Below are 23,365 nucleotides of genomic sequence, written 5' to 3'. Positions count from 1 at the left end.
GGTTGATGAAAAAGAAAAGGTTGATAGAAGGAAAGCTGATCAAGCATGTAAAGATTATGTGCATAGAGTTTTAAAATCAAAGAGAGAGCTATGGCATAAAGCAAAAGGGAATATTCATGATTTGTCTACAAGTTATGCTCCTCTCAGCAAGAAGGATAAAAGATGGAAAGACATTTATACATTCGATTATCCTAAAGGGTTCAAGCATGTTGAATTTGTGTCAACAGGGTTAAGGGAATCTATTTCAGAATAGGAAGATGTTGATAAGTCCATCAAGAAACCTTCTTGGGTGGAATATAATGAAAAACTGAAACTTGTCAAATCTTGAACCAGAGGAGGCATTGGTCATTCTGATATGGATATTCTAAGATCTGATCTACTGGATACAAATACTCTGACTGAGAATCTTGGTGAAAGAGTTTCTCCTTCACATCATGAGAAAGTTGAAGCTGTGAAGATTGCTTATAGAAAGATAAATGATAATGATGTCAGAGAAGAGATTATGTAATTCTTGAGGAATGGTAAAGTAAAGAGCTTTGCATTGCAGCAACTCTTAATGAAGACTGTGACATAATTGAAATACATTCACTATCTTCTTAGAGTTGAAAACAGTTTCACCGGAAATTTGTCTTCTATGATACTTGAAGTCATCAGAAGAAGAGTCATGACAAAAGATGATAAATACAATGGTGATTATGTTCCTATGTACAGAACATATACTGGTCAAGAAATGAAGATGGAAAAGAGAGCTGCAGTTCTAAAAGTTTTTCTCAACAGTCCTCGGTTATCTTTCAGTCTTGATCATGAAGATGCCAGTTTAAGCTTCATGTTGATTGGTGATCTTAAGATAAATAAAAGCTCATTTTCTAAATTAAGATCAGCCATCTATCATCTTGGAGAAGACACTGAAGAGAAGAGAGAGTTGAAGAAAAAGCTTGTTAAAGTCCTACAAGATAAGGAGGAAGAAAGATTGAAAAGCTTTCTGGGAACAATGTAAGTTATCTGAAGATATTGAAGTAAACTTTACTCCTTATACATTTTGTAGTTGGTTTTGGCATCATTGAGAATATAATTTGTGCTTCATTACATTAAGCATAAATTGGGGGAGATTGTTACGTACTAATTCTCAATGATCAGAAGAAGCTCAGGATCTGGCTGTTTGGGTATCATCAGTATTTGATGTGTCGTCAGGATTTGAGACATCATCAGCATTTGGATGCCATCAGTATCTGGAGATAATCAGCTTAGAAGATTTGTTCAGTTCCTTGTATTATGGAATAGATATCCTTTACGTCTGAGTTATAGGACTTTATCTATTCAGTTGAAGATATGTATCAGTTTCGGTTAGCTTTTGATAATGCATGTCCTAGATTGTTTAGTTGTAACTGTGTATTATATAAACACAGTTTAGGTCATCACAAAGTGTATCGAACTTGAGCATCATATGACCTAGCAGCTCTCAAGAACATCAGTATTTCTTAAGAGAGTTTGTAACAGTTTTTTTCAGAAATATAAAAAACTGTTATATTTTATTACTTGTTCGAAACATTTATACAATTGTATCCAACCCCCTTAAACAATGGGTTAAATATCAAATTGGCCACTCAATAAACTTCGATATATCAAATTTACCACTGAAAAATTCGGGGTCTCATTTAAAACAAATTAAAAGACATAAATATCATCCGTACCACTACGTCCTGAAACTAACGGACAGTTTACTGACGCCGTTTGCCACGTGTAGGAGCCAGCTGGGTGCTGATTTGTCTCAACTAGCCATTATGCTGACGTGGCAAACGGCGTCAGTAAACTGTCCGTTAGTTTCAGGACGTAGTGGTACGGATGATATCTATGTCTTTTAATGTGTTTTAAATGAGACCCCGAATTTTTCAGTGGTGAATTTGAGATATTGAAGTTTATTGAGTGGCCAATTTGATATTTAACCCCTTAAACAATTGTATCCTTACTGGGTAACAAGAATGATAAAACAACCTTGAGGTTAGAACGTGTTTTCTTTTCATTCAATAGTCTTGCATTGTATTTTATAAAACTATAATAATATTTTTCGATGTCTTGTAGGGTCTCCAATACAAGGGTGCATTCAGCAGCAGCAACAACAGCTGCTGTAGCATCAGCAACTGTAGTAGCAGCAGCAACAACTGCATCAGCTGCTGCAGCAGCAAATAAGAGGTTATTTGGGCTCTTTATTTTATTATTATTAAGCAGTTGACCTATTTTATATTCATTCAAAACCTAGGCGACTAACTGGCTTTTAAAGCAATACATATGTGACTGCTAAATTGTACACCCTCTCACATTTAATTAAAATATCTAAATTTTAAAACTCAAAAATTATATCAGTTGAACTATTGTTTTCATTGTATATACTTGCACACATTGGGCGTCTTAAAGGTGAAGACTAGACAGAAGTAGGAAGTATTATTTTCATTCTATATAAGTGTATATTTCTTTTCTGTTTATTGCTTAAGCTGTGTGAAGCTGTGTATAAATTTGAACTAAAGTTAACTTTATTGTACTTATTTTCCTCAAGCAGCATGGGGGAGATGTGAATGCCATAAATTCTACTAGAAAAACAACACTACAGTTGAGTGCGGTGCAGGGAGCTGTTCAGGTTGCAGAGCTATTGCTCCAAGAGGGTGCTAATGTTGGTGTTACTGATATGTGTGGATATCATGTTCATATTTCTTTTAATATTTATATTTTAAAATGTATTTACAGAAGATATCCTTGTTTACCAAGTCAAGCTTTACCACAAGTCAGGTGAGTACCCAGGTGTAACCTTTTCACTACAAATTAAAAAATCCTCCAACGGTTACGTAAGACATATTTACACACCTGAGGATTTAACCAAGGTAATACCAGTGTTGTGTATAAACTTTTAGTAGTGCCTTCTCTATTCAATGTATAAAAGTATCGAAAGTATATTTGTGTTCTACATCCCAACCTCTAGTATGAAGATATGAGATAGGAGGTGGAAGTGGATGGTTGTTATGGATATTTATACGTACATAATTGTAGACATACACTTTATGACATTGTTTCCTTGAATTCAAATTATTCATTTCACATTACTAATCTTTTTTTACCTCTTGGTTGTTTCTTAGTTGTTTAGGTTTTGAACTTCTAGAAAGAGGAATGAAGTCAGCGTAAAGAAAAAAGAAACTTCTGCAAAAAAGAAGATACCTAAAAAGTATTAGTGGAAGAGAAGGATAAAGAACATATGTGAGCAGTATAAGAGAATAGAGAATGTTAAAAGTGATAATACAGTCACCGTAAAGTTATATTGTACCTAGTCAGTAATTATCATAATCTTGATGTGGTACCTAGCTAGCTAAGTTAGTTTTAGTTTTCAGTACTTGTTTTGGTATGGTTGGTAGGCTTGGAACTGGTTGGTGGTTGATAGTACTTATCTGGTTATTTTGGTTGTTGAATTATTTTTGTTGATAAATGTTTGGTAAACTTTGAAATGGGGAAGTTCTATTTTCAAACATTATATTGCCTTTTTTTCTCATAAAGTGTTGGCAATGAGTCCTGTAAAGTGTACCTATTGATATACATTGTGCATATTCTCTATTGGTAAATCTAAAAAACATGCTGGTAAAGATTTAAAAGTGTAGGTAAAGTCATAAAAGGTCTATATAAAAGTATTACTATAGATAACAAGTTGTAGCTATTGATAAATTTGTTTTTCAAAATTTAGTGTTACAGTAGCTTAAATGGTGTTACCATAGGCCTTATGGTTACACCAAATGTGATGTAACAAATACCATAATGGTGTTACCATAAGTCTATAGTTACACCAATTTTAATGTTATCAAAACAACAAAAGTGTAGGCATAGATGTTCTATGGTTACACTTTTTCTTGTGTTACCAAAAATTGAAAAAGTGTTACCATAGAGCCCTATGTTAGCGCCGATATTAGTTACGGTCCTATTTTTTGAAAAAGTGTTATCATAGCCAGCAACACTTTTTGGCCTTATTCACACTTTTTTAGGTGTTACAATAGGTTATTTATGGTGTAGTGGTGGAACACCTTACCTCCTACTTTTTAATTTTATGTTGCTACATATGTGCTATATAAAATTTTGAGTTCATTAATTTTAAAATTCTTATTTCATTTGTTTGCTAACAAGAGCCATATATTCGAATTCTTTAGCTATTCATTAAATCTCATAATACAATAATTATGTTAAATTTGTTGAGAAATCATTAAAAATAATAATTTTTCTAATTTTTTTATGATTTTACTATATTTTAAAAATATTTACAAAAATACGGTACAACCAAAGTGAAGGAGATATGTTTGCAATCAAAATCTTGTTGTACCAAAATATAGAAATTTTATTAAAAAATATGAAAATTTACCAACAAAACTACTCAAAAAAAACGCGTTTAATTTCTCCAAAAAAAATGCGTTTAATTTCGTTGTTTTATGGTTCATTTGTTTACCTTTGAGTGCGTCTGAGCGAGTCCAATCTGACCCATTCTTATTGTCCATCTTGTTTGGATATTAGACCTTATACCTGAGCGAATCTTCAACTCCCATGAATGGTGTCATAAGTGTCATATACGTTACAAACTAGTACTTAAGGTTACATTAGCATTGCAGAATTGCTGAGGCATTTATAAAAGTACATGTTATGATCCTTTCTTCCATAAATACATATACATATTTGCTGCTTGTTATAACTTTTTCTTGACATATTTTTTGTCATGACGTACACTACACCATAAAAAGCCTATTGTAACACCAAAAAAGTTTGAATATAGGCCAAAAAGTGTTGCTGAAAGTGAAGAAAATGGCTATGGTAACACTTTTTCGAAAAATAGGATCGTAACTAATATCAATGCTACCATAGGGGTCTATGGTAAAACTTTTTCAATTTTTAGTAATACCGAAAAAGTGTAACCATAGGACATCTATGTCTACACTTTTATTATTTTTGTAACATTAAATTCGGTGTAACTATAGATCTATGGTAACACAATTACGATATTTGTTACATCATATTTGGTGTAACCATAAGGCTATGGTAACACCATATTAGCTATTATAACACTAAATTTTAAAAAACAAAGTTATCAATGGCTACAGCTTGTTATCAATAGTTACACTTTTATGTGGACCTTTTAAGCTCTTACCTACACTTTTAAATCTATACCTACATTTTTTTTGGTATTCACCAACAGAGAATATAAACAATTTATATCAATAACTACACTTTAAAGGACTCTTTGCCAACACTTTATGAGAGAAAAAAAAAGGCAATATAATATTTAAAAATAGAACTTCCCCATTTCAAAGTTTACCAAACATAGACTAGGCTAAAGGGAGTCTGTCTAGTTGATGTTTTTGGTGTTGTCCTATGTGACCATAACACCAAAGGGAGTTGTTCAACCCATTTCCCTTTGTATGATGTCAGTCTCCTATTCAAATTGTTGATGATAATCTTGTTTCTAGACTCGGCTTGCCCGTTAGCTTGTGGATACCTTGGAGTAGATTTCACTAGGTTAATGTTCCATATTCTACAAAAATATTCAGTCTTATTGCAGATGAATTGTGAGCCGTTGTCACAAATTATTTCAGAAGGAATACCAAATCTGCATAATATGTTCTTTTCAATGAACGAGGTTACTTTTTTATATTTAATTTTCCTGCAGGCCTCGACTTCGATCCATTTTGAGAAGTAATCCGTCATTGCCAACAAGAACACCTTTTATCCCGGAGCTGGGGGCATTTTCCCTACTATGTCCATTCCCCACTTCATGAATGGCCATGACGGGATGGAAGAATGTAATAGTTCTGATGGTTGATGTATGATTGGTGCATGTCTTTGGCAGGCGTCACACCTTTTAACGTATTCAATAGGATCTTGTTTCACCGTAGGCCAATAGTACCCCATTTTAAGGATCTTACATGACAAGTTTCTACCACCCGTATGATTACCACAGTCTCCGTCGTGCACATCACGTAAGACTTGTCCATATTCTCCTTTCTCTAAACATCTCTGCAACAGGCCGCTAACAGATTTTTTGAATAATACACCATCAATCAAACAAAATATGGGCCTTCATCTTGAATGCCCTGGCTTCATTTTTTTGTTAAAAGAAATGTCTTTCAACAGGAATTCCTTGTACTTTATTGTCCAACTATGATGTTCTCCTTCTTCTATATCCATGACCGAGTGCTTTTCTTCATTCCTCTCCATAGCTGGTTTCAGAATGTGAATAATAGGGATGTTCGAGATGTTCATTTGTCGGGATACTTCCCCAACACTTACCAAGGCATCTGCCTGAATATTTTGTTCCCTTAGGACTTGTCGTATTGTGAAAGAACCGAACTTACTCTGTAGCTTCTTGACAATTTCTAAATATGCCATCATTTTGCAATCTTTAGCCTCACAAGTTCCCCTTACGTGATTCACAATGAGTAAGGAGTCACAATTGACTTCTGGATGTATTATGTTCAAGTCCAGAGCTGTCGTCATCCCAATTATCAATGCCTCATATTCAGATTCATTATTTGTTGCTTTAAATTCATAGCAAATAGAATATGCCAAGGTGTCCCCTTGTGGCGACTTCAGTACTAGTCCTACTCCTGTCCCATTGTCGTTAGATGCGCCATCTGTGTAGAGCGACCAGGGTTCTACCTTTATTGTAGAAATCAAGTGTTAAAGTTCCTGATCTGCTTGACATAACAGATTAGGACTGAAGTCGGCCACAAAGTCAGCTAATGCTTGAGACTTGATGGCTGTTCGTGAATCGTAAATAATATCATACATGCTCAGACGTATTGACCACTTCGCCATTCGTCCTGTCAGCTCTGGCTTGCTCAACACGTTCTTCAATGGGTAATTCATTTTGACACCTATTTTGTATGTTTCAAAATAGTGTCTCAGCTTCGTTGACGTTGTTAACAGGGCTAATACCAGTTTTTCCAAAGACGTGTATCTAGTTTCTGCGTCTAGCAAACTTCGACTCACATAGTAGATGGGAAATTATGATCCATATTATTCTCGTACCAGGACACCGCCGATGACATGATATGTTACCGACAGGTACACATATAGAGTTTCACCCGGGATAGGTTTAGATAATAGTGGTGTTGTAGACAAATATTTCTTTAACTCCTCCGGGACCACCTCATGTCTTGTTTCCCATTCAAACCATTTATTTTTCCTGAGTACGTCATTGAATGGTTTTGCATCTATCTGATGATCGTGATATAAATCTATTGAGTGTCGCAACTCATCCTGTAAGTTTTTGTACTTCTTCAACGAATCTTGGACTCGTAATTTTAGAGATAGCTTTTATTTGCTCCGGACTCGCCTCTATTCCTCTTCTAGTCACCATGTGTCCTAAAAACTTCCCTAAAGACACTGCAAAGTTGCACTTGGATGGTTTAAGTTTCATATTATATGCACGTAATTCGTTGAATACTTGATCCAAATCCTTGACATGATCGGCTGCATTCTTTGACTTTACCACCATGTCATCAATATACACCTCCATTGTATCTCTGATTTGTTCTTTGAACATCTTATTCACCAGTCGTTGAAAAGTTGCTCCCGCATTCCTTAATCTAAAAGGCATTTCTAAGTAGCAATATATACCTTTATCTGTCACGAAGGTTGTTTTCTCTGCGTCCGATGGTTCCATTCGAATTTGATTAAAACCACTTGACACATCAAGAAATGTAAACAACTCGTGTCATGCTATAGAGTCAACCATCGTATCAATGTGTGATAACGGATACGGTCTTTAGGATATGCTTTGTTTAAATCCGTATAGTCAATACAAACTCTCCATTTTCCATTCTTCTTTTGCAAGATTACTATATTTGCCAACCATTCTAGGTAATCAACTTCACGAATCATTCCGTTTTTCAATAACTTGTCGACTTCTTTATTAATTATCTTATTTCTTTCCGGTCCAAACTTGCGTCTCTTCTATTGGACAGGAGCGTAGTTGGGGTTAACGTTCAGTTTGTGCGTAATGATGTCTGGGCTGATTCCAGTGATATCATCATGTCCCCAGGAAAATGTGTCCAATCTCGTTGTTAAGAACTCAACCAAGTTAGCTTCTATATGAGGTGACATGTCTTCTCCTATCAGGACCTTTTTGTCTTTAGTTATCAACTTTACTTCCGATAGATTTTCTGGTCCTTTTAATTCGATGGTAGGTGGTTCCTTCTGAACATATTGTACAGTGGGTTTTAAGCAAGTTTTGTAACACTCTCGTGCCATAGCTTGATCACCGTGAATTTGTTGGACTCCCCAAGGTGTAGGAAATTTTACCATCTAATGTAGTTTTGACGGGACCGCCTTTATGTCGTGAATCCACGCTTGTCCCAGAATTATGTTATAGGTGGATCCTCCGGCAATGACCAAAAGTCTCTGAAACAAATTGATTCCTCCAACATACGTAGGTAGATGAATTTCCCCTATAGTTCTTTTTGTCTCACTGCTGAAGCTAACGAGTGTTGTAAATATTTTCTCAATATTTGCTTCACTTAATCCCATTTGGAATAACATGTCAAACATCATTATATTAGCATCACTTCCATTATCCACTAGTATTCTTTTTATAAGATAGTTTCCAATGGGTAAGGAGATCACCAAACTGTCATGTTGGGGTGCTACAATGTGTTCCATGTCTGTGTCACCAAATTGAAAGATAACCAAATCATCCTCCATGATGTCGGCACTTGAGACTTGTAAGGATTTTCCTCTAGCGATCATTTTGGCTTGAGAATATGTAGCTCCACAAATTTCAGACCCACCAGCAATGTAGTTGATTACTTTGTGGTGAGGCGGTGGCGGTGGCAGTTTTGTAGGAGTTTTCTCTCTTTGAACATGATTTATTTTCTGTGTCGACATGTATTATGTTAAGTATTCCATCTTGACAAAGGGTTCTATTTCTTTTCTTAGTGCTACACAGTCGTTAACCCTATGCCTGTAATCCCCATGGAATTCACACCACAACTTTGAATCAGGATTTGACTTGGGCTTATTGGTCTTTAGAGGCCACCTAACTTCGTTACCTAACTTCCCAAATTCTTTAACCAATACTGCAGGCGTCACGTTGAAACCATAGTTGTCAAACGTGGGAGGCAGATTAAGATCTTTTCTCCAATCGGCTCGAGTCTGTGACATGTTCACGTGTTACTCTTCTCGTGAGCTACGTGAGTACGGCTTGTAATCTGCTTTATAATCTTTAAGTCTTGACGTCGTCACCATCCTACTTGGCTGATAATACTTATTCTCGTTTTCTCTCTTGTCTTCTTCCAAACGTACCTGCGCCATAGCCTTAGCTTGGACGTCGTCCATAGTCTTACATGGATATTTTGTCAATTCGTCGTGAAGTGGTGATTCTCTTTCAAATCCTCTCCTAAATGCCTCAATTGTCGTAGGAGTGTCACATTTTGTTATACTGACCTTTTCTCTGTTGAATCTGGTCAAGTAATCTCTGAGGGGTTCTCTATATTTTTGATAAACCTTGTACAAATCACTTGTAGTTTTATCAAATTGTCTGCTACTCGCCAACTGTAAGTTAAATGAATCTTCTAATCCAGCAAATGTCCTGATACTCCCATTTGGTAATCCCATGAACCATTGTAAAGCTGGTCCACTTAGTGGTGATCTGAATCCCTTACACATACAGGGCTCCCTATATTCTCCAGGTATGGGCACCATGAACATTCGTTGTTTGTATTAAACAATGTTTTATTGAGGGTCTGTCGATCCGTCATACTGCTTCATGTGAGGGACTGTGAAGCATTTTGGAATTTCGACAAGGGAAATATGATCTGCGAAAGGAGAATCAACATAGCTCATCTGGTTTGCCTTTTCTAGAGGTCTCGGAACACCAAGAATTCTTTAGATCATATCTTTTACTTCTTGTAGTTCTTTCTTGACTGACTCAGGTATCTCAGTTCTCGATCTGGACTTTTTATGCTTCGATTTCCTTCTGTCATTGCTTTTATCAGATTGCTCATCATTATGGTTTTCTTCTTGTTGATCAGTGTTGGTGGGTATCTGTAACGCCCTCCAAACCCGGGGTTTAGATCTGGGGGTTACTAGCCAACTACCAAACCTGTATAATAATTAAGTAGATGCATATTTAACCCCTTTAATACTAACCAGGATCTTTTTAGGTTAAAGTATGAAAACAAGAACAACACTCTACTTTTATTACAAACCAAATTTAAAATCTCACATAACTCTCTTTATTGCAAACCATTGTCTAAACAAGTTTTAAACTAAATTTACTTTTATTCAAACACACACCATATCCATCTACACTACACCTGCTCAGGTAACTCAAAGCTTTCTTTCTGAATCGGGATCAGCACTTTTGGTATTAGAGGGTCCCGCTGCTTGACTCGTTTCTTTACCACGCGAGTCCCGATAGGTTTTATTTTCCTTCTTAACTGAAAATAATAAGGTGAATACTAACAAAGAGGGGGTGAGCCATAAGTTGTTCAACAAGTCCACAATATATAAGGAGTGTTATAATAACTAAATGAACCGATAATTTGGTTACATCTGTAAAGATATAACCTTGCAAGAAAGAATAAAGGCCATTATCGGCGAGTATCAATAAACTAAACTGGACACAAGTTTGCACCTATATCCTGCTGATTGGCCATGATACAGTACAGATCTATACCGTAATGTATAGATCCATTCGGGTACCCAGGCTCTATGGCCCAATACAGGGATCCGATTAATTCCCGATCCTTAGGATCAAGTGTAAACCTGATCCTAATCTTCACCATCCAGTCCATAGATTAACAACTAGAACAATCGGTATGCTTTGATGTATCCCAACATCTGAATATATCGGGATATATGTATATATATAAACTATTGGAAAATGAATAGAGGATTCGACAAATTAGGAGAAATCAGGAATCGAAATAAGATATGAAGAAAGGAATCATAATTGTGTATCAGTGTTTGTGAACAGAAATTATAAGTGTGTAACTATGATAAGAATCTGAAAGCAATTCATTATTCTAAATTTAGAATAGGGAAAAACTTGCCTTTCACGCAATCTGCCACAAGTATATCACCATTCTCTAACACCGGCTCGATCTGCCTTGTTGGCTTCGACTCTATCAAAGAAAGATGATTATTTAGTCAACTTATATCTCAGTCGCGTCTCAAACCGTCACATAGCCCTTATCGTCTACTCGTACGCGTATAATTGACTCGTATAATAATTAATAACAATTAGGACTCGATTAACCATATAATTCACATAGCACATAAGCCATATAGTCATTTTAGGTTTAAAATAATTTCTAGAATCGAACTCGACTCGCTATTTGCATCTCTAAACAATATCTGGCTCGTTTCCTATTTTTCAGGATTTATTGAACTCATCTCTATAAGTAATAAGGCATATAAACAAATAAATATTGAAATTCGACTCGATTCTAAAAGGAATTAGGATTTAAAATTATATTTAATGAAAACAGATCATTTTTCTGAGTCGAAGGGCTTTCGTTTCGCTTAAATCGAATAAATGGTTCAATTATTGTACGATAAATAAGAATAAATCAATTTATTATTCAATATAATTAATTATTCAAAATTATTGAACCTCAAAAATGTTTTTAAATAATTATTTAGGAAAAATCAAAATTGAAAATGATTTTTCCATAATTGTTTTTGGAATTAAAATGAATTTATTATGATTTATTGAAAAAAATTTGATTAATTATCAAAATAATTAATTTTTTTTAAATAATTAATAAATAATAAAGAAATAATATATAATTAAAGAAATAATTAATTTCAAATTTTATAAAATATTTCAGAATTATTTATAATATAAATCAATTAATTAATTAATTAATCAATTTAAAAAATAAATAAAACTGATTTATATAATTAATAAAAATAAAAATAAAATTCCCAAAAACACTTGTCAGAAATTGAACTTCTGACAAAACGGATCAAAATCGGGTTGAAATCGGGTCAGGAAGAACCAACTGGGTCACCAAGAAACTTGCCGGAAATTTTCCAGATTCCGGTGACCGGTTGTACTTCTGGCAACCCTTTTGCAGGCCAAAAACAGCACCATTTGGTGTGTTTTTCATGGGGTTTCAATTCCAAATCATTCCAGCCATACAACTCCGGCCAAAACTGACTAGAATCATCCCTGTATCACCATCTCCGATCAAAGTGTTAGTGTTTGCGCCCTAGAGATAACACTATTATGTTTATATTATGAAACATTTGGATTATTAATTATGATTATATGGATTATTCTTTAGTAATTTATTATATCTTTATTTTCTACGATAAGATGTTAGATTAATAAATGTCCTTGGAATATGATATGTAAATCTATATCTCTAAGTACGTGACTTAGAAATTAGATTATGAGAATAGTATTAATATTCCTAAAGGTCCGTAGTCAAGTATTATTGTTAAGGGACAATAATAAATACATTGAGACTAGTGTGTTTATTGGCTGATGATCACATCTCATTGATCATAGGTATAGTGATACTAAAGTCAAAACACAGGCACATGTATTAAATACATGATGCTGGATTGACCCGTTGTGAGATACCACATGTTTATATTGTCATAAGTTAATCTCACAGTGATAATGATGTATTGGTCCTTTCACCTGAAATCATTATATTTCTATACGAGAATTGATATCCTAGGAGACTATTGAAAGTTATCCTTGACCGGGTAATAATAAAAATAGACATTGGGTACATTATGAATCGTATGAGAAATATGAATGATCTAGATGGGATTTATCCCTCCTTTATTAAAGGAGTGATATTATTGGCCTCTTGATTGAGTAAGACTATAAAATGCATGGTCGTGCTCAAATACTGATTTGTTTAATAGTTTACTCATTGATCAAGGAAAGAAGGATTGAACATTAACAAAGGATGACACATTGCATGCCTCAAGTTTGATCTTTAATATAAGGCTAAAGGGATTATATTACATTGTACATTATTCATGAAAGGTTTAATTGATCACTGATTTAATTATTATTACTTGGGTAACAAGATGTATTACTAGATGCCGCTCATTATTTATGATTTTAAATTAGATTTAAAATTGTTGCCAACGTAATAATAACCTAAAAGGTCGCACAAAGAATAATTGGAGGTTTATTTAATTTAAATTCGGATTTAAATTAAATGTAAGTAATTCAAATTATTTGTTATTAATTAAGTGTGAATTAATTAATTAAATAAATAAGAAATTCGAATTTAATATTAAATCTGAAATTAAGTTATTGGATGATTAAGTGAGACTTAATAATACAATAATTACAATTTTGAATTTAATAATAATAATAACTCTAAAATTCAGTTTAGGGTTGGAGGCCCATTAAATCTTGTATATATAATATCTCTTTCTAATAGAATTAGGGTTACACGTTTTATTTGATAAAACATAAATCCTAGCAGCTTGAAGAGAGATAGAGAGAGCAAGAAGGCGGCCTCAACAACGTGCTAGTACACACCCATCCTCCGGGTGATCATTCGTGTGGATACCTTCAAGGCGTAGATCGTTTCAGCGACGGGATACGTGGTGATCATTCAAGACCTCCATCTTTCCATTAACGTAAAGCTTCTTAAGGTAAAACATCTATTCTCCATAATTATCCGTCATTATACATAGATCCTGCGGTAGGGATTCGAAAATTTTGTTTTTCTGTTGCGTTTTTATGCTCGAATCCCTAACAATGGCATCAGAGCTATGTGTATAATGGGATAATTTGGTTACGTGTTTTACAGTTTTTTAATATATTAAGCATGAATCAGATCTGCCATGTACGTATGTGATACGATTTATATATGAGATTTAATATGCATGTCGTTATGTTGATTTGTGATCGAGCTAATTATGTAGAGCTTTCTGGATATTCACGTGATGTTTATGCATATAGCGATATGAGCACGTAATAAATTTGCCATGACTGATCAGTATGCGATTTGTATGTTATGCATGATATTTGGTTTATAGATAATGATCTAATATGTTGGACAGATGGTGTGTTGACATGATCTGTGAAACGGGGTATGTTCAGTATGTATATGATACATGCTTCTGGAACTGCATATGATGCAGTAGAGGCAGAGATTGGTTCAGATATGATCTGTTGTTCCGAAATTGAGATTTCTGTACTAGACTGGTTCAGCTCGACCCCAGCCGGGGTCTGCCGCCCCCGGACCCCGCCTGGGGCCTGCCTCCCCCGAACCCCCGCCCTAGGCTGCCGCCCCGAACCCCGGCTGAGGGCTGCCTCCCCCTAACCTCGCCCGGGGGCTTCCGCCCCCTAACCCCCTTCCAGGGCTACCGCCCCCGACCTCGCCCGAGGGCTGTCGCCCCCGGAGCCCCGCTTTATTTTATTTTTTTTCTCAAAATACTTTATTTGTTTACTTGAGCATAGTGCTGGTTATGGCCTTAAGACCTTTAGATTAAAGTTTATGGTTTTGGTTTTATAAATACGACTTGCATGTCATTTTCATTATTCTTGTAAATATAATACCTCGAATGTAACTCGAGTTTTCTTATGTAAGTACATTAGTATAAGTTGTTTTTATGTAATGTACTTCAAGAAGGAATGATCCAAGAGGAGAAGCAGCAATCGAGGCAAGAAGAATGAAGACATGTAATTATAATTGTATTTATATTATTCACCATAAATTGACCTTGATCCTTTCATTAGCTTGAAAGGATCACATAGGATAAAGGCCATAACCCAGCATATTTACATACCGCACTTTACATATTGATTTATGAATGTATGTATAGAATAGTTAATAATGCATGCTTTAATTAGATTAATCATGCATGAATGTATGTATTAGATACGTCACCCATGCCTTGCCTAAACAAGATAAAATCTGTAATGACTCAAGATTTTAAAATTTACAAACGATTATGAGATTCTCGTGTTTATGAAACACGGAATGAAATACGAATCTTCTTTATTTCCGATATGGGGTGATTTTGTCAACAACAGGTTCATAGAACTTGTGAGGCTGTGGGTTTTAAGTGAGATCGATGTGACTCCTCCACTACCTGGAAATCAAACTATTGATGAGTATTGATTTGAAGTATTTTGTTCAAGGAAAAATTGGGAATCTCTTTATGATGGGATCATGATCGTTATAATACTAATAAACCCCTAATGTTTATATTAAGTTATTTAGATGCCTTCCAATATGTCCAATGCGTTAACCCCTAGATCGATAAGGAGTGGGTTCACCAGAGCGAAGTACTCCCATCTATCGTGGGATGGCGTGTTGAAGTATATGATACTTTTAGACCTTTGGGTTTTGACTTAACTAAGTTACCACAATAGGATTGTGAACTTAGAGGCATAGAGTTTGGTGAGATTTATTGGATAAATAAGAATAAATGTTGTTCCACTAAACTATCCAAGAGTTATATACTTGATATAATTGACAAATGTTGTCTACCTTATTGAATCATGTTTTAGGAGTAAAGCCAAAGCTCAACTAAAATGTTGTGAAAATTTGGATCTTGGCTCACTAGAAAGTATATAGAAGATACTCTTTCCGAATTAATAGTTAGGGCTATTAATTTGATAAAATAGTGGAAGATATATATTTTGAATATATATGAATAATCCCTTAAGCATAATTTAATAATCATTTATAGAAAAATTTATCTTATGCATTTTAAACATTGTAGATATCAAATGGCAATCAATTCAAACAACTTCTCTGTGCGATCAGTCCTTGAGAAGGACAAGCTGACAGGAACAAACTTCCTTGACTGGCAGAGGAACTTGAGGATTGTCCTCAAACAAGAGCGCAAGCTCTATGTCATAGATATTGTAACACCCCCCAAATCCGGGGTCGGGGATTCGGGTTGTCACGAGTTCCATTTCATTTAATAATACTTAATCTTAATAATCAACCAACTACTGCGTACTGTGACCCCACAATATACACACACACCACAAGTTATAGTCTCAGAGATGAATATCCAGAACTAACACAAGTCATTTTATTCCACAATTATAAGCCATTACACCTCAAAAGGGTTTCTGAATAAATTTACATATTTCTTGCCATTATTACAATTCCTAAATATATATAAGTCCGGCACAACAAAAGTTGAAAGCCTAGCCTATTGGTAGTTCCTACCTCAGCTACAACGGCATCAACGCCTACAGGAAACTGCGGAACATTTCCTAACCGCTCACGAATTGGGAGCTTGATTATGTTCATCTTGTCTATCTGTTGTTGTGTGAAGAAAGAAGAAAGAAAGGGTGAGCAACAAGCCCACCGAAATAATATGTATAATAATTAACAATATATGAGCATTCTCATAGTACTCATGAAAGTCTTGGTCAAGAAGAAATGAACCAAGTTTGATATCTTAACGCGACCAAGTCGCAAAATAATCAGTATATATGTATATATACTTTTCAAAATCTTGGAAATCCTCTTCCATGCATAATATACATAGGGTTCCAGTTTATAACTGTATAAAAATATCATTGCAAGGTGATCTCATATATCTAACCTTGTCTCAACGTTTTTCTGAAAATCTTTGTCATGCTTAAGATAAACATTAACTAGATATAAGTTGAAAAGATGAAGTTACAAGATACTCCAATATACTTATATCTTTTTAGAATACTACTTGAACTACCACCGTTCAAGGTATAAATAGTTCATCCCATAGATGAAGTTACAAGACAAAACTTGTATAGAGTCAATCTCTGAAATATCATCAAAATAAAATGAAGTTACGAGATACTTCATTTGATGAAAACATCATTTTGAAAACTCGACCCTGCCAACACTCAACAATCTCCCAACCGTAGCCTTTCTATCAAAGTGCTCTGGGTAGTGTTGCAGAAATATCCAATTGGATGATGAACTCATTACGGGAGTTCGCCGCGCCAGGAAGACCACTCACGATGATCAGTCGCAGTAGTGCAACCCCGCCATTTTCTACATGTAGAGGAGAACAGTCGGATTTACTTGTCAACCGAACACTGGACTCCTAAGGAATGGACTGTTTTAGCGGAACTTCCGGGCCATTTTGGCCAATAAATAAGGTTGGGTCGGCGCCACTCGGCCCCTTACGCCACTCCTAGTTCAGATGAAATCCATGACTCTGAAACGTAAAGCTCGTCTCCCCTTTCCCCAAGTAGAAACTTGTTGATACGGCTCCACCAAGAAGTCGTATCTAGATGGAAAGGAAAACTCACCAATATTTCCCAGGCGATGCCTGTTAATGGATTAACTTATTCGAAGAATTTTACTTCCCGAGTGTTGGGTAAGTAATCAAAGACTCTTTTATCAAAACAGCAACCTTGTTGTGAATATAAAAATACATCACGGAGCCGGATCCCTCAGATTTTTGAGCGAGTATTTAAATCCCGTTTGAAAGGAAGATCTTAAATTTGAAAACGAGTTTTGGGATCTGTTCTAACCTTCCAAAAATAGTTTTGATAAAGTTTGGAAATAATCTCTGGAAATATTTAAAGTAAGAATGATTTGATAGTATCAATTATTTTCCGAATACTTGGCAAATATCGAAACATTATTTTTTAATAAAATAAAGAATATTTTTTAATAAAATAAGCGGAGTCATAAGTCTTCGAATGAATATTCAAAATAATATTTATTAAATAAAATAAGAGGAATCATAAGTCCTCGAATGAATATTCAAAATAATATTCATTTATAATATAAAACTATCAAATAAATATTATTCGATTAATAGTTTTGGAAACTATTTATATATATATATAATATACTCGGGAACATCGCCTCCCGGTTTAGAAAAATGTTCAACTCTGGGTCCCCTATACTAAGGGTATACGAAACTACTGCTTATCTCTAGCATAGGTATTATGCAACTTATAAGCATTTGAATTGACAATAGAATATCAAGATTACGAAACAGGCATGCATATAAATATCATATCACATGCTCCAATATATCGCAAGATTTTGTTAATAATAACCATGCACTTATCTCAAGATAATGCATCAATAAATTAAATCACAACAACAGTATAACGGGAAAAAATCCTTGAATTTAAATCCTTTTAATCATGTTATCTTATACTCAATTCTATCGGTATCTGGTGGATTTTCGGGAAAAAATCAAAGTGTTCGGATTTGGATTCTGACGATCTTCACATACACTCATTTACTTCAAGGAATACTAATACGATCTTAAAATTTCCGTAACAGTACTCCTACACAGCGTGGTCTGATAATTTTCTTTAATCAGCATCATCAGCAAAAGTTACTATTCATCAGTGTTTCAAAAATTCCAAAAATTGGGGTTATTACAGTCTCCCCTCCTTAAAAGGATTCCGTCCCGGAATCAGATAGAAAATGAATAGGGATACTCTCTTGGAATTTCACTTTCTAACACTCAAGTAAATTTTCCCACATTGTGATTCTACCACCAAACTCTGACTAGTTTGATAACCCTTCTCCTAAGCACTTGTTCCTTTTCGATCTATAACCCTTCCTGGTTGCCCCATATAGCTTACGTCTGGTTGCATGTCTATGCGCTTATATGCGCCTATTTGTCTGGCATCCGGATTACACTTCCTTAACATTGATACGTGAAACATGTTAAGAACTTGCTACAGGTTCGGGGGTAGGGCTAGCTCAGATGCTAACTTCCCAATACGTCTTAATATATCCAAGGGTCCAACAAATCGTGGACATAGCTTTCCTTTCTTTCCAAACCTCAACAATCCTTTCCAAGGGGATACCTTTAACTACACTAGGTCCCCTATTCCATACTCTTTGTCCTTTCGAGTTAAATCAGCATACCTCTTATGTCCATCTTGGGCTACTACCAGCCGTCCTCTGATTAGATCTATTATATCCCTGGTCCTTTGGACTACTGCTGGTCCGAGCATCTTGCGCTCTACAACTTCATCCTAATATAAGGGAGATCGACATTGTCTTCTCTCAAGGATTTCATAAGGCGACATCTCGATAATGACATATGATCTATTATCATAAGAAAACTCAATCTGCGATAAATGATCATTCCAAATTCTTTCAAGTCTATTGCACAGACTCTCAGCATAGCTTCTAGCACTATAGCTTTTGCTTCTCGATACTCCTTCTTTTCTTGTTCGTAAACGTTACTATCTTCCGTACCAAATTTTATACTAATTACACTTTTGCTCATTATCGTTCTATAACCTTGTAATAATTGCATCAACCTTAGTATCACGAACGCGTTAGATTCGGAATACCACCACACTGATACTACTTCCTTTCTAGCTGCTTCCATCTTCGAAAGCTTGATCCATCGTATAGAAGTACAAGATTTTATTGAGAGATCACTATGATCATGAACATTTGTTAAATCGCATAGTTAGTACATAAGGTGGCCATCCTTTAGTACTTGACAAACAATTAACAATAGATGGTATCCTATTAGGCTTCTATCACACAGATAGATAGTCATTCGGCAATACCTCCCCTTCTAGAAGGGTTGTTCTTCTCAGCTTATACAAAATGAAAAGGAGAGAAAATAACGAATTTAAGAGCATTATATAAAAAATATACTACCATAAAATATCTGGCTTGGAATCTACCTCTAAACTATAGAGGTTTATCAAAGGAGAATGAAACATAAGTATCTATATCAATATCCAGTATTATTGCATCGCAATTCACGTGCCTGAATATTTTTGCTATTCTGTCCATCATTCTATGAACCCATGCTCTTGCTCGAGCTTATAAACAATCACCGTTGAAACCCCCTCTACAGCGAAAATCGAATCTGGGATTTCATTCTAGACATCATCATTACTAGAATTCTATGCTTGCACTGCAACCTTCCTCGTATGCTAATACGGCTCTCTATTCATAAGAAGGAATAAATATTCAATAGGTAGATAATCGACTTAATTAGTCTATCAATGATAAATTATACATCACCACGACCCGATTAGTGGTACTCAATCTCAACATCCATTCTAATACAACTTTTACGGTTATAATCGGCTCATTACTTGTAGAATCATTGTTACATTACTATGGTTCATCGATGTCCTACGGTAGTCATTCGTTTTCCTCGAAATCTTAATATCTAATCATACGGAGTCCATATCTGCCGTATCAAAATCTTTTAAGGAGTTAACATAATCACCATTCATGATTCATGAAGAACACTCCAGATCCTGACGTACATTCATGTCATGAAGCATATAAAATTACAGAAGAGTTTCAATCAAAGCAACGATAGCAGGTTAATATCATTCTTAATCATATGCATTCAATAGAAGACTTAACTAAAAGGATTATTTAGTCCTTTTTGAAATATGGTCCTGGCTTATTCTCAAGATAGGACCGTCTAAGATAGATAGCCCGCTTACGGCGATTACATGAATTAAATCTTTACCAAACTACTATTACGGTTGAGTATCACACAATCATCAGAAGGAATGTCAATCTTTTAAACCATAATACAACCTTCATGGCTTTAACCATCATCACTATATTCCTCTGGCACGAGCGACTATAATTATCCTATTATACTTAAAGTGTCAGCCACCTCTTTGGCCTTTCCTGATAGTAATATTTTCTTGAAATCAATGTCATTTTAACCACCTTCAACTAAATTTTCTACCTCATTTTCAATCACTACTTATGTGAAAATGCTCTTCTTAAGTTCTTGTTAGTAAAAAAAATCACCATTTTTCCATAAGTCACTGCCTCGGTCTTTAGAGGTGATCATTGTCACGACAGACTCTCGATCATACTTAGGACGTCTTTTATCTTGGGTCCTTGTTTTCACCAATCTCGACCCTCATTGGATCGATCTATACTTTCTTATGGTTCAACACGTGCCCCACCTGGCATTATTATAATTACGTCATATTTCCTTTATCAAAATTTCTATGCTTGAGAACTTTGAATACTACCTTTCTCCTTGTAAAACCTTTAAGGTTATCCTTACATCCTTCATTCCGTACTACCCAAACTCATAATGTCCCTATTAAGGGTGAAATGCCAACCTTTATACATTCCCCTAGGGTTCATCTCAAGTTATCAGGGTTTTATCCTTAATTCCACCTTTAAAAGATACTTACACTCTTCCATGGATAAATCAAGTCATATATCCTGGATAGATTATCTTATTCAATCATTCTCACCTCGATAGTCTATGCCTAATTTCATAATAATATCCTTATCCAAAATGAGGTCAATCCATATGGCCTCCAAAAGATAACAATGGTTATCCACTTTTCTTGCCTGATTTGGTAATGATAACAGGGATGTTCTGAAAAATATTGGTCGTGTTCAACGTGAACTTCTTTTTACTAAATCCTCATTTACTTCTGTTAGTTATCTCAATAGCCACCTCAATGATGGGACATCTTTTATACTTGGCGTCTCCATTTCTAGGTATCAAGTCACATGTCTTACATACACTTCACATTCTTGAAGGTCACTTCCTTCATCCAATTTCCTAATTTCTTGCTTTCATGTCTCCTAAGTCCACCCGTGTTTTCTTATTAATCCATCGATCTATCTCAAAGTTTCATCGAATACTCTCAACTTCAAGGGGATTAACTATACGTATCGCTTACGCCTTCAACCTTGAATTTATCTCATGATCAGTCACCATCGCGCTGATGATGAAACATTTCTCTATATTTATTGCAAGGGTTTCTTAGGATTTCCCATACCTAACTCCCTTATCATTTCTCAACTCTATTTCCTTTATATTCCTTTCCACTTTCAGTCTTTTATTTTCATTTCTATTACAACCATTTCATGAACCAACACCACATAAGCATTCATTTCAAACATCCCGTCATTCTGGATTCGTGTCCTTCAGACGAACCTTGATGACTTTAACAACCTAGATTCATAACTCATCATACTCGTCTGCCTTTGTTCTGGCTCTAAAGCTTTTACTCTATCTCTATAACCTTGGGAAGTACTTTCCCGAAAATAATTGACTGAACTTTAATCAGTTTATTATAACCTCTGGCCCCGTGTTTTTCTTCGCCTTTCACCAGTAGGCGGCCTCTCTCTTAGGAAGGTAAGTGACAAAAACAGTATTTTGCGCTTCATCAATCATTTAGAATATAAAATCATTCATCTATTTCCTTTACCCAGGCTCTTGCCTTGGCTAGGTCAGCTTGTTCCTTGGAACTCTGAGAGGTTAGTGACTTAAAGGTCCTGAAAGAATTTCCCACCGCATTGTTTCCTCAGGGTGGTGTTTGGGAATAAAAGTATATTTTTTATTTAGGCAGGTCCATGAATTGCCCCATAGGAGTACCATCCTGGTTCTCCCTATCTTGCTCGACTTCTGTTTTCTCAGTATGAAATGTTTCATCCTTCTCCCATAATCAGGGTTATCTTATACGTTAAAATCCTTGTTTTTCATTTCATTATATTATGGGTTCTTTCTTTCTTGATGGCGACCTCCCTGACTATCACATTAAGGGTTTGCCCTAAATCTTTTTCCTCGAACTACGGCTTTCATCTAAGATCTCGACCTTAAGCTCTTGAACGTTTGGAACCTAAATTCTGTAGGAATACCTCATTATTCCCTTATCATCTTTCTCGATATTAATCTCTTCTCTATTTTTTGGCTCTCTGCCTTCATTCATCACTTTTTCTTGGCACAATATGATCTTTTCTAATAATTCAGGCTTTATTGCAATCTCAAACAGCTTTTTGGTACCGGCTCCGGTTACCTTCACTTCTATTTCCATTTTCTCAAAATCTCTTATCAACTTTCCCAAAGACATTTTCATCTTGAGTCTCTCTTTTATACTAAGAGCATTAGCCACCATTTTGGCTTTCCCTGAATGATAAAGAATCTCATAATCGTAATCCTTGATTAGCTCTAACCACCTCCTCTGGCGCATGTTGAGCTCTTTCTGCGTGAAAATGCACTAGAGCACTTATGGCTTGTGTAAATCTCGCATTTCTCTCCATACAAGTAGTGCCTCCAATATTTAGGGCAAAACTATTGCCACGAGCCCAAGCTCATGGGTGGGGACATCGAATTTTATATTCCCTTAATTGTCTTAACGCGTACGCGATTACCTTGCTGTGCTATATAAGAAGCACCCTAATTCCTTATACGAAGCGTCACTACACATCATAAAATCTCCTTTTCCATCTGGCAACGCCAACATAGGGACCGTCACCAACCTTTGCTTTAGTTCTTAAAAGCTGTTCTCGCATTTTTCTGTCCATTTGAACTTCTCAGTCTTATGAGTAAGCCGCGTTAAAGGGGCTACTATCTTTACAAACTTGAACGAACCTCCGGTAGTGACCGGCCAATCCAACCTCTAGTA

At 35.4% G+C, this 23,365-nt stretch overlaps 3 protein-coding genes across 3 annotated transcripts; all 3 read right to left on the bottom strand.

Annotated features, from left to right (window-relative positions):
- Positions 1 to 5,739: 5,739 nt before the first annotated feature.
- Positions 5,740 to 7,615, bottom strand: LOC141691074 (uncharacterized). Its single transcript, XM_074495821.1, has 3 exons — positions 7,352 to 7,615; positions 6,161 to 6,672; positions 5,740 to 6,043 (listed from the first exon to the last, which is right to left on the bottom strand). Exons 1-3 carry the CDS (start codon positions 7,613 to 7,615, stop codon positions 5,740 to 5,742), a joined length of 1,080 nt encoding a protein of 359 aa, XP_074351922.1.
- Positions 7,616 to 8,322: 707 nt separating this feature from the next.
- Positions 8,323 to 9,177, bottom strand: LOC141691067 (uncharacterized). The gene is made up of 2 exons (XM_074495815.1): positions 8,971 to 9,177; positions 8,323 to 8,889 (listed from the first exon to the last, which is right to left on the bottom strand). The coding sequence occupies exons 1-2, from the start codon at positions 9,175 to 9,177 to the stop codon at positions 8,323 to 8,325; spliced, it is 774 nt and encodes a 257-aa protein (XP_074351916.1).
- Positions 9,178 to 9,186: 9 nt separating this feature from the next.
- Positions 9,187 to 9,723, bottom strand: LOC141691059 (uncharacterized). Its single transcript, XM_074495806.1, has one exon. It carries the CDS (start codon positions 9,721 to 9,723, stop codon positions 9,187 to 9,189), a length of 537 nt encoding a protein of 178 aa, XP_074351907.1.
- Positions 9,724 to 23,365: the final 13,642 nt, after the last annotated feature.

The sequence above is a fragment of the Apium graveolens genome, chromosome 2, assembly GCF_009905375.1.
Source record: "Apium graveolens cultivar Ventura chromosome 2, ASM990537v1, whole genome shotgun sequence".
NCBI classification, from domain to species: domain Eukaryota; kingdom Viridiplantae; phylum Streptophyta; class Magnoliopsida; order Apiales; family Apiaceae; genus Apium; species Apium graveolens.
This window is presented reverse-complemented; position numbering and strand designations above follow the sequence as displayed.

Bases quoted from the DNA above. Each gene is read 5' to 3' on its own strand.
- LOC141691074 (XM_074495821.1), bottom strand. From the start codon at position 7,615: ATGCCTTTTAGATTAAGGAATGCGGGAGCAACTTTTCAACGACTGGTG. The intron at 6,673-7,351 runs GCGAGTCCGGAG...TCTACAATAAAG, and splicing joins TGACTAGAAGAGGAATAGAG to GTAGAACCCTGGTCGCTCTA. The intron at 6,044-6,160 runs GTACAAGGAATT...AAAATCTGTTAG, and splicing joins CATCATAGTTGGACAATAAA to CGGCCTGTTGCAGAGATGTT.
- LOC141691067 (XM_074495815.1), bottom strand. From the start codon at position 9,177: ATGTCACAGACTCGAGCCGATTGGAGAAAAGATCTTAATCTGCCTCCC. The intron at 8,890-8,970 runs GTTAACGACTGT...ATGTCGACACAG, and splicing joins ATGGGGATTACAGGCATAGG to AAAATAAATCATGTTCAAAG.
- LOC141691059 (XM_074495806.1), bottom strand. From the start codon at position 9,723: ATGTTCATGGTGCCCATACCTGGAGAATATAGGGAGCCCTGTATGTGT.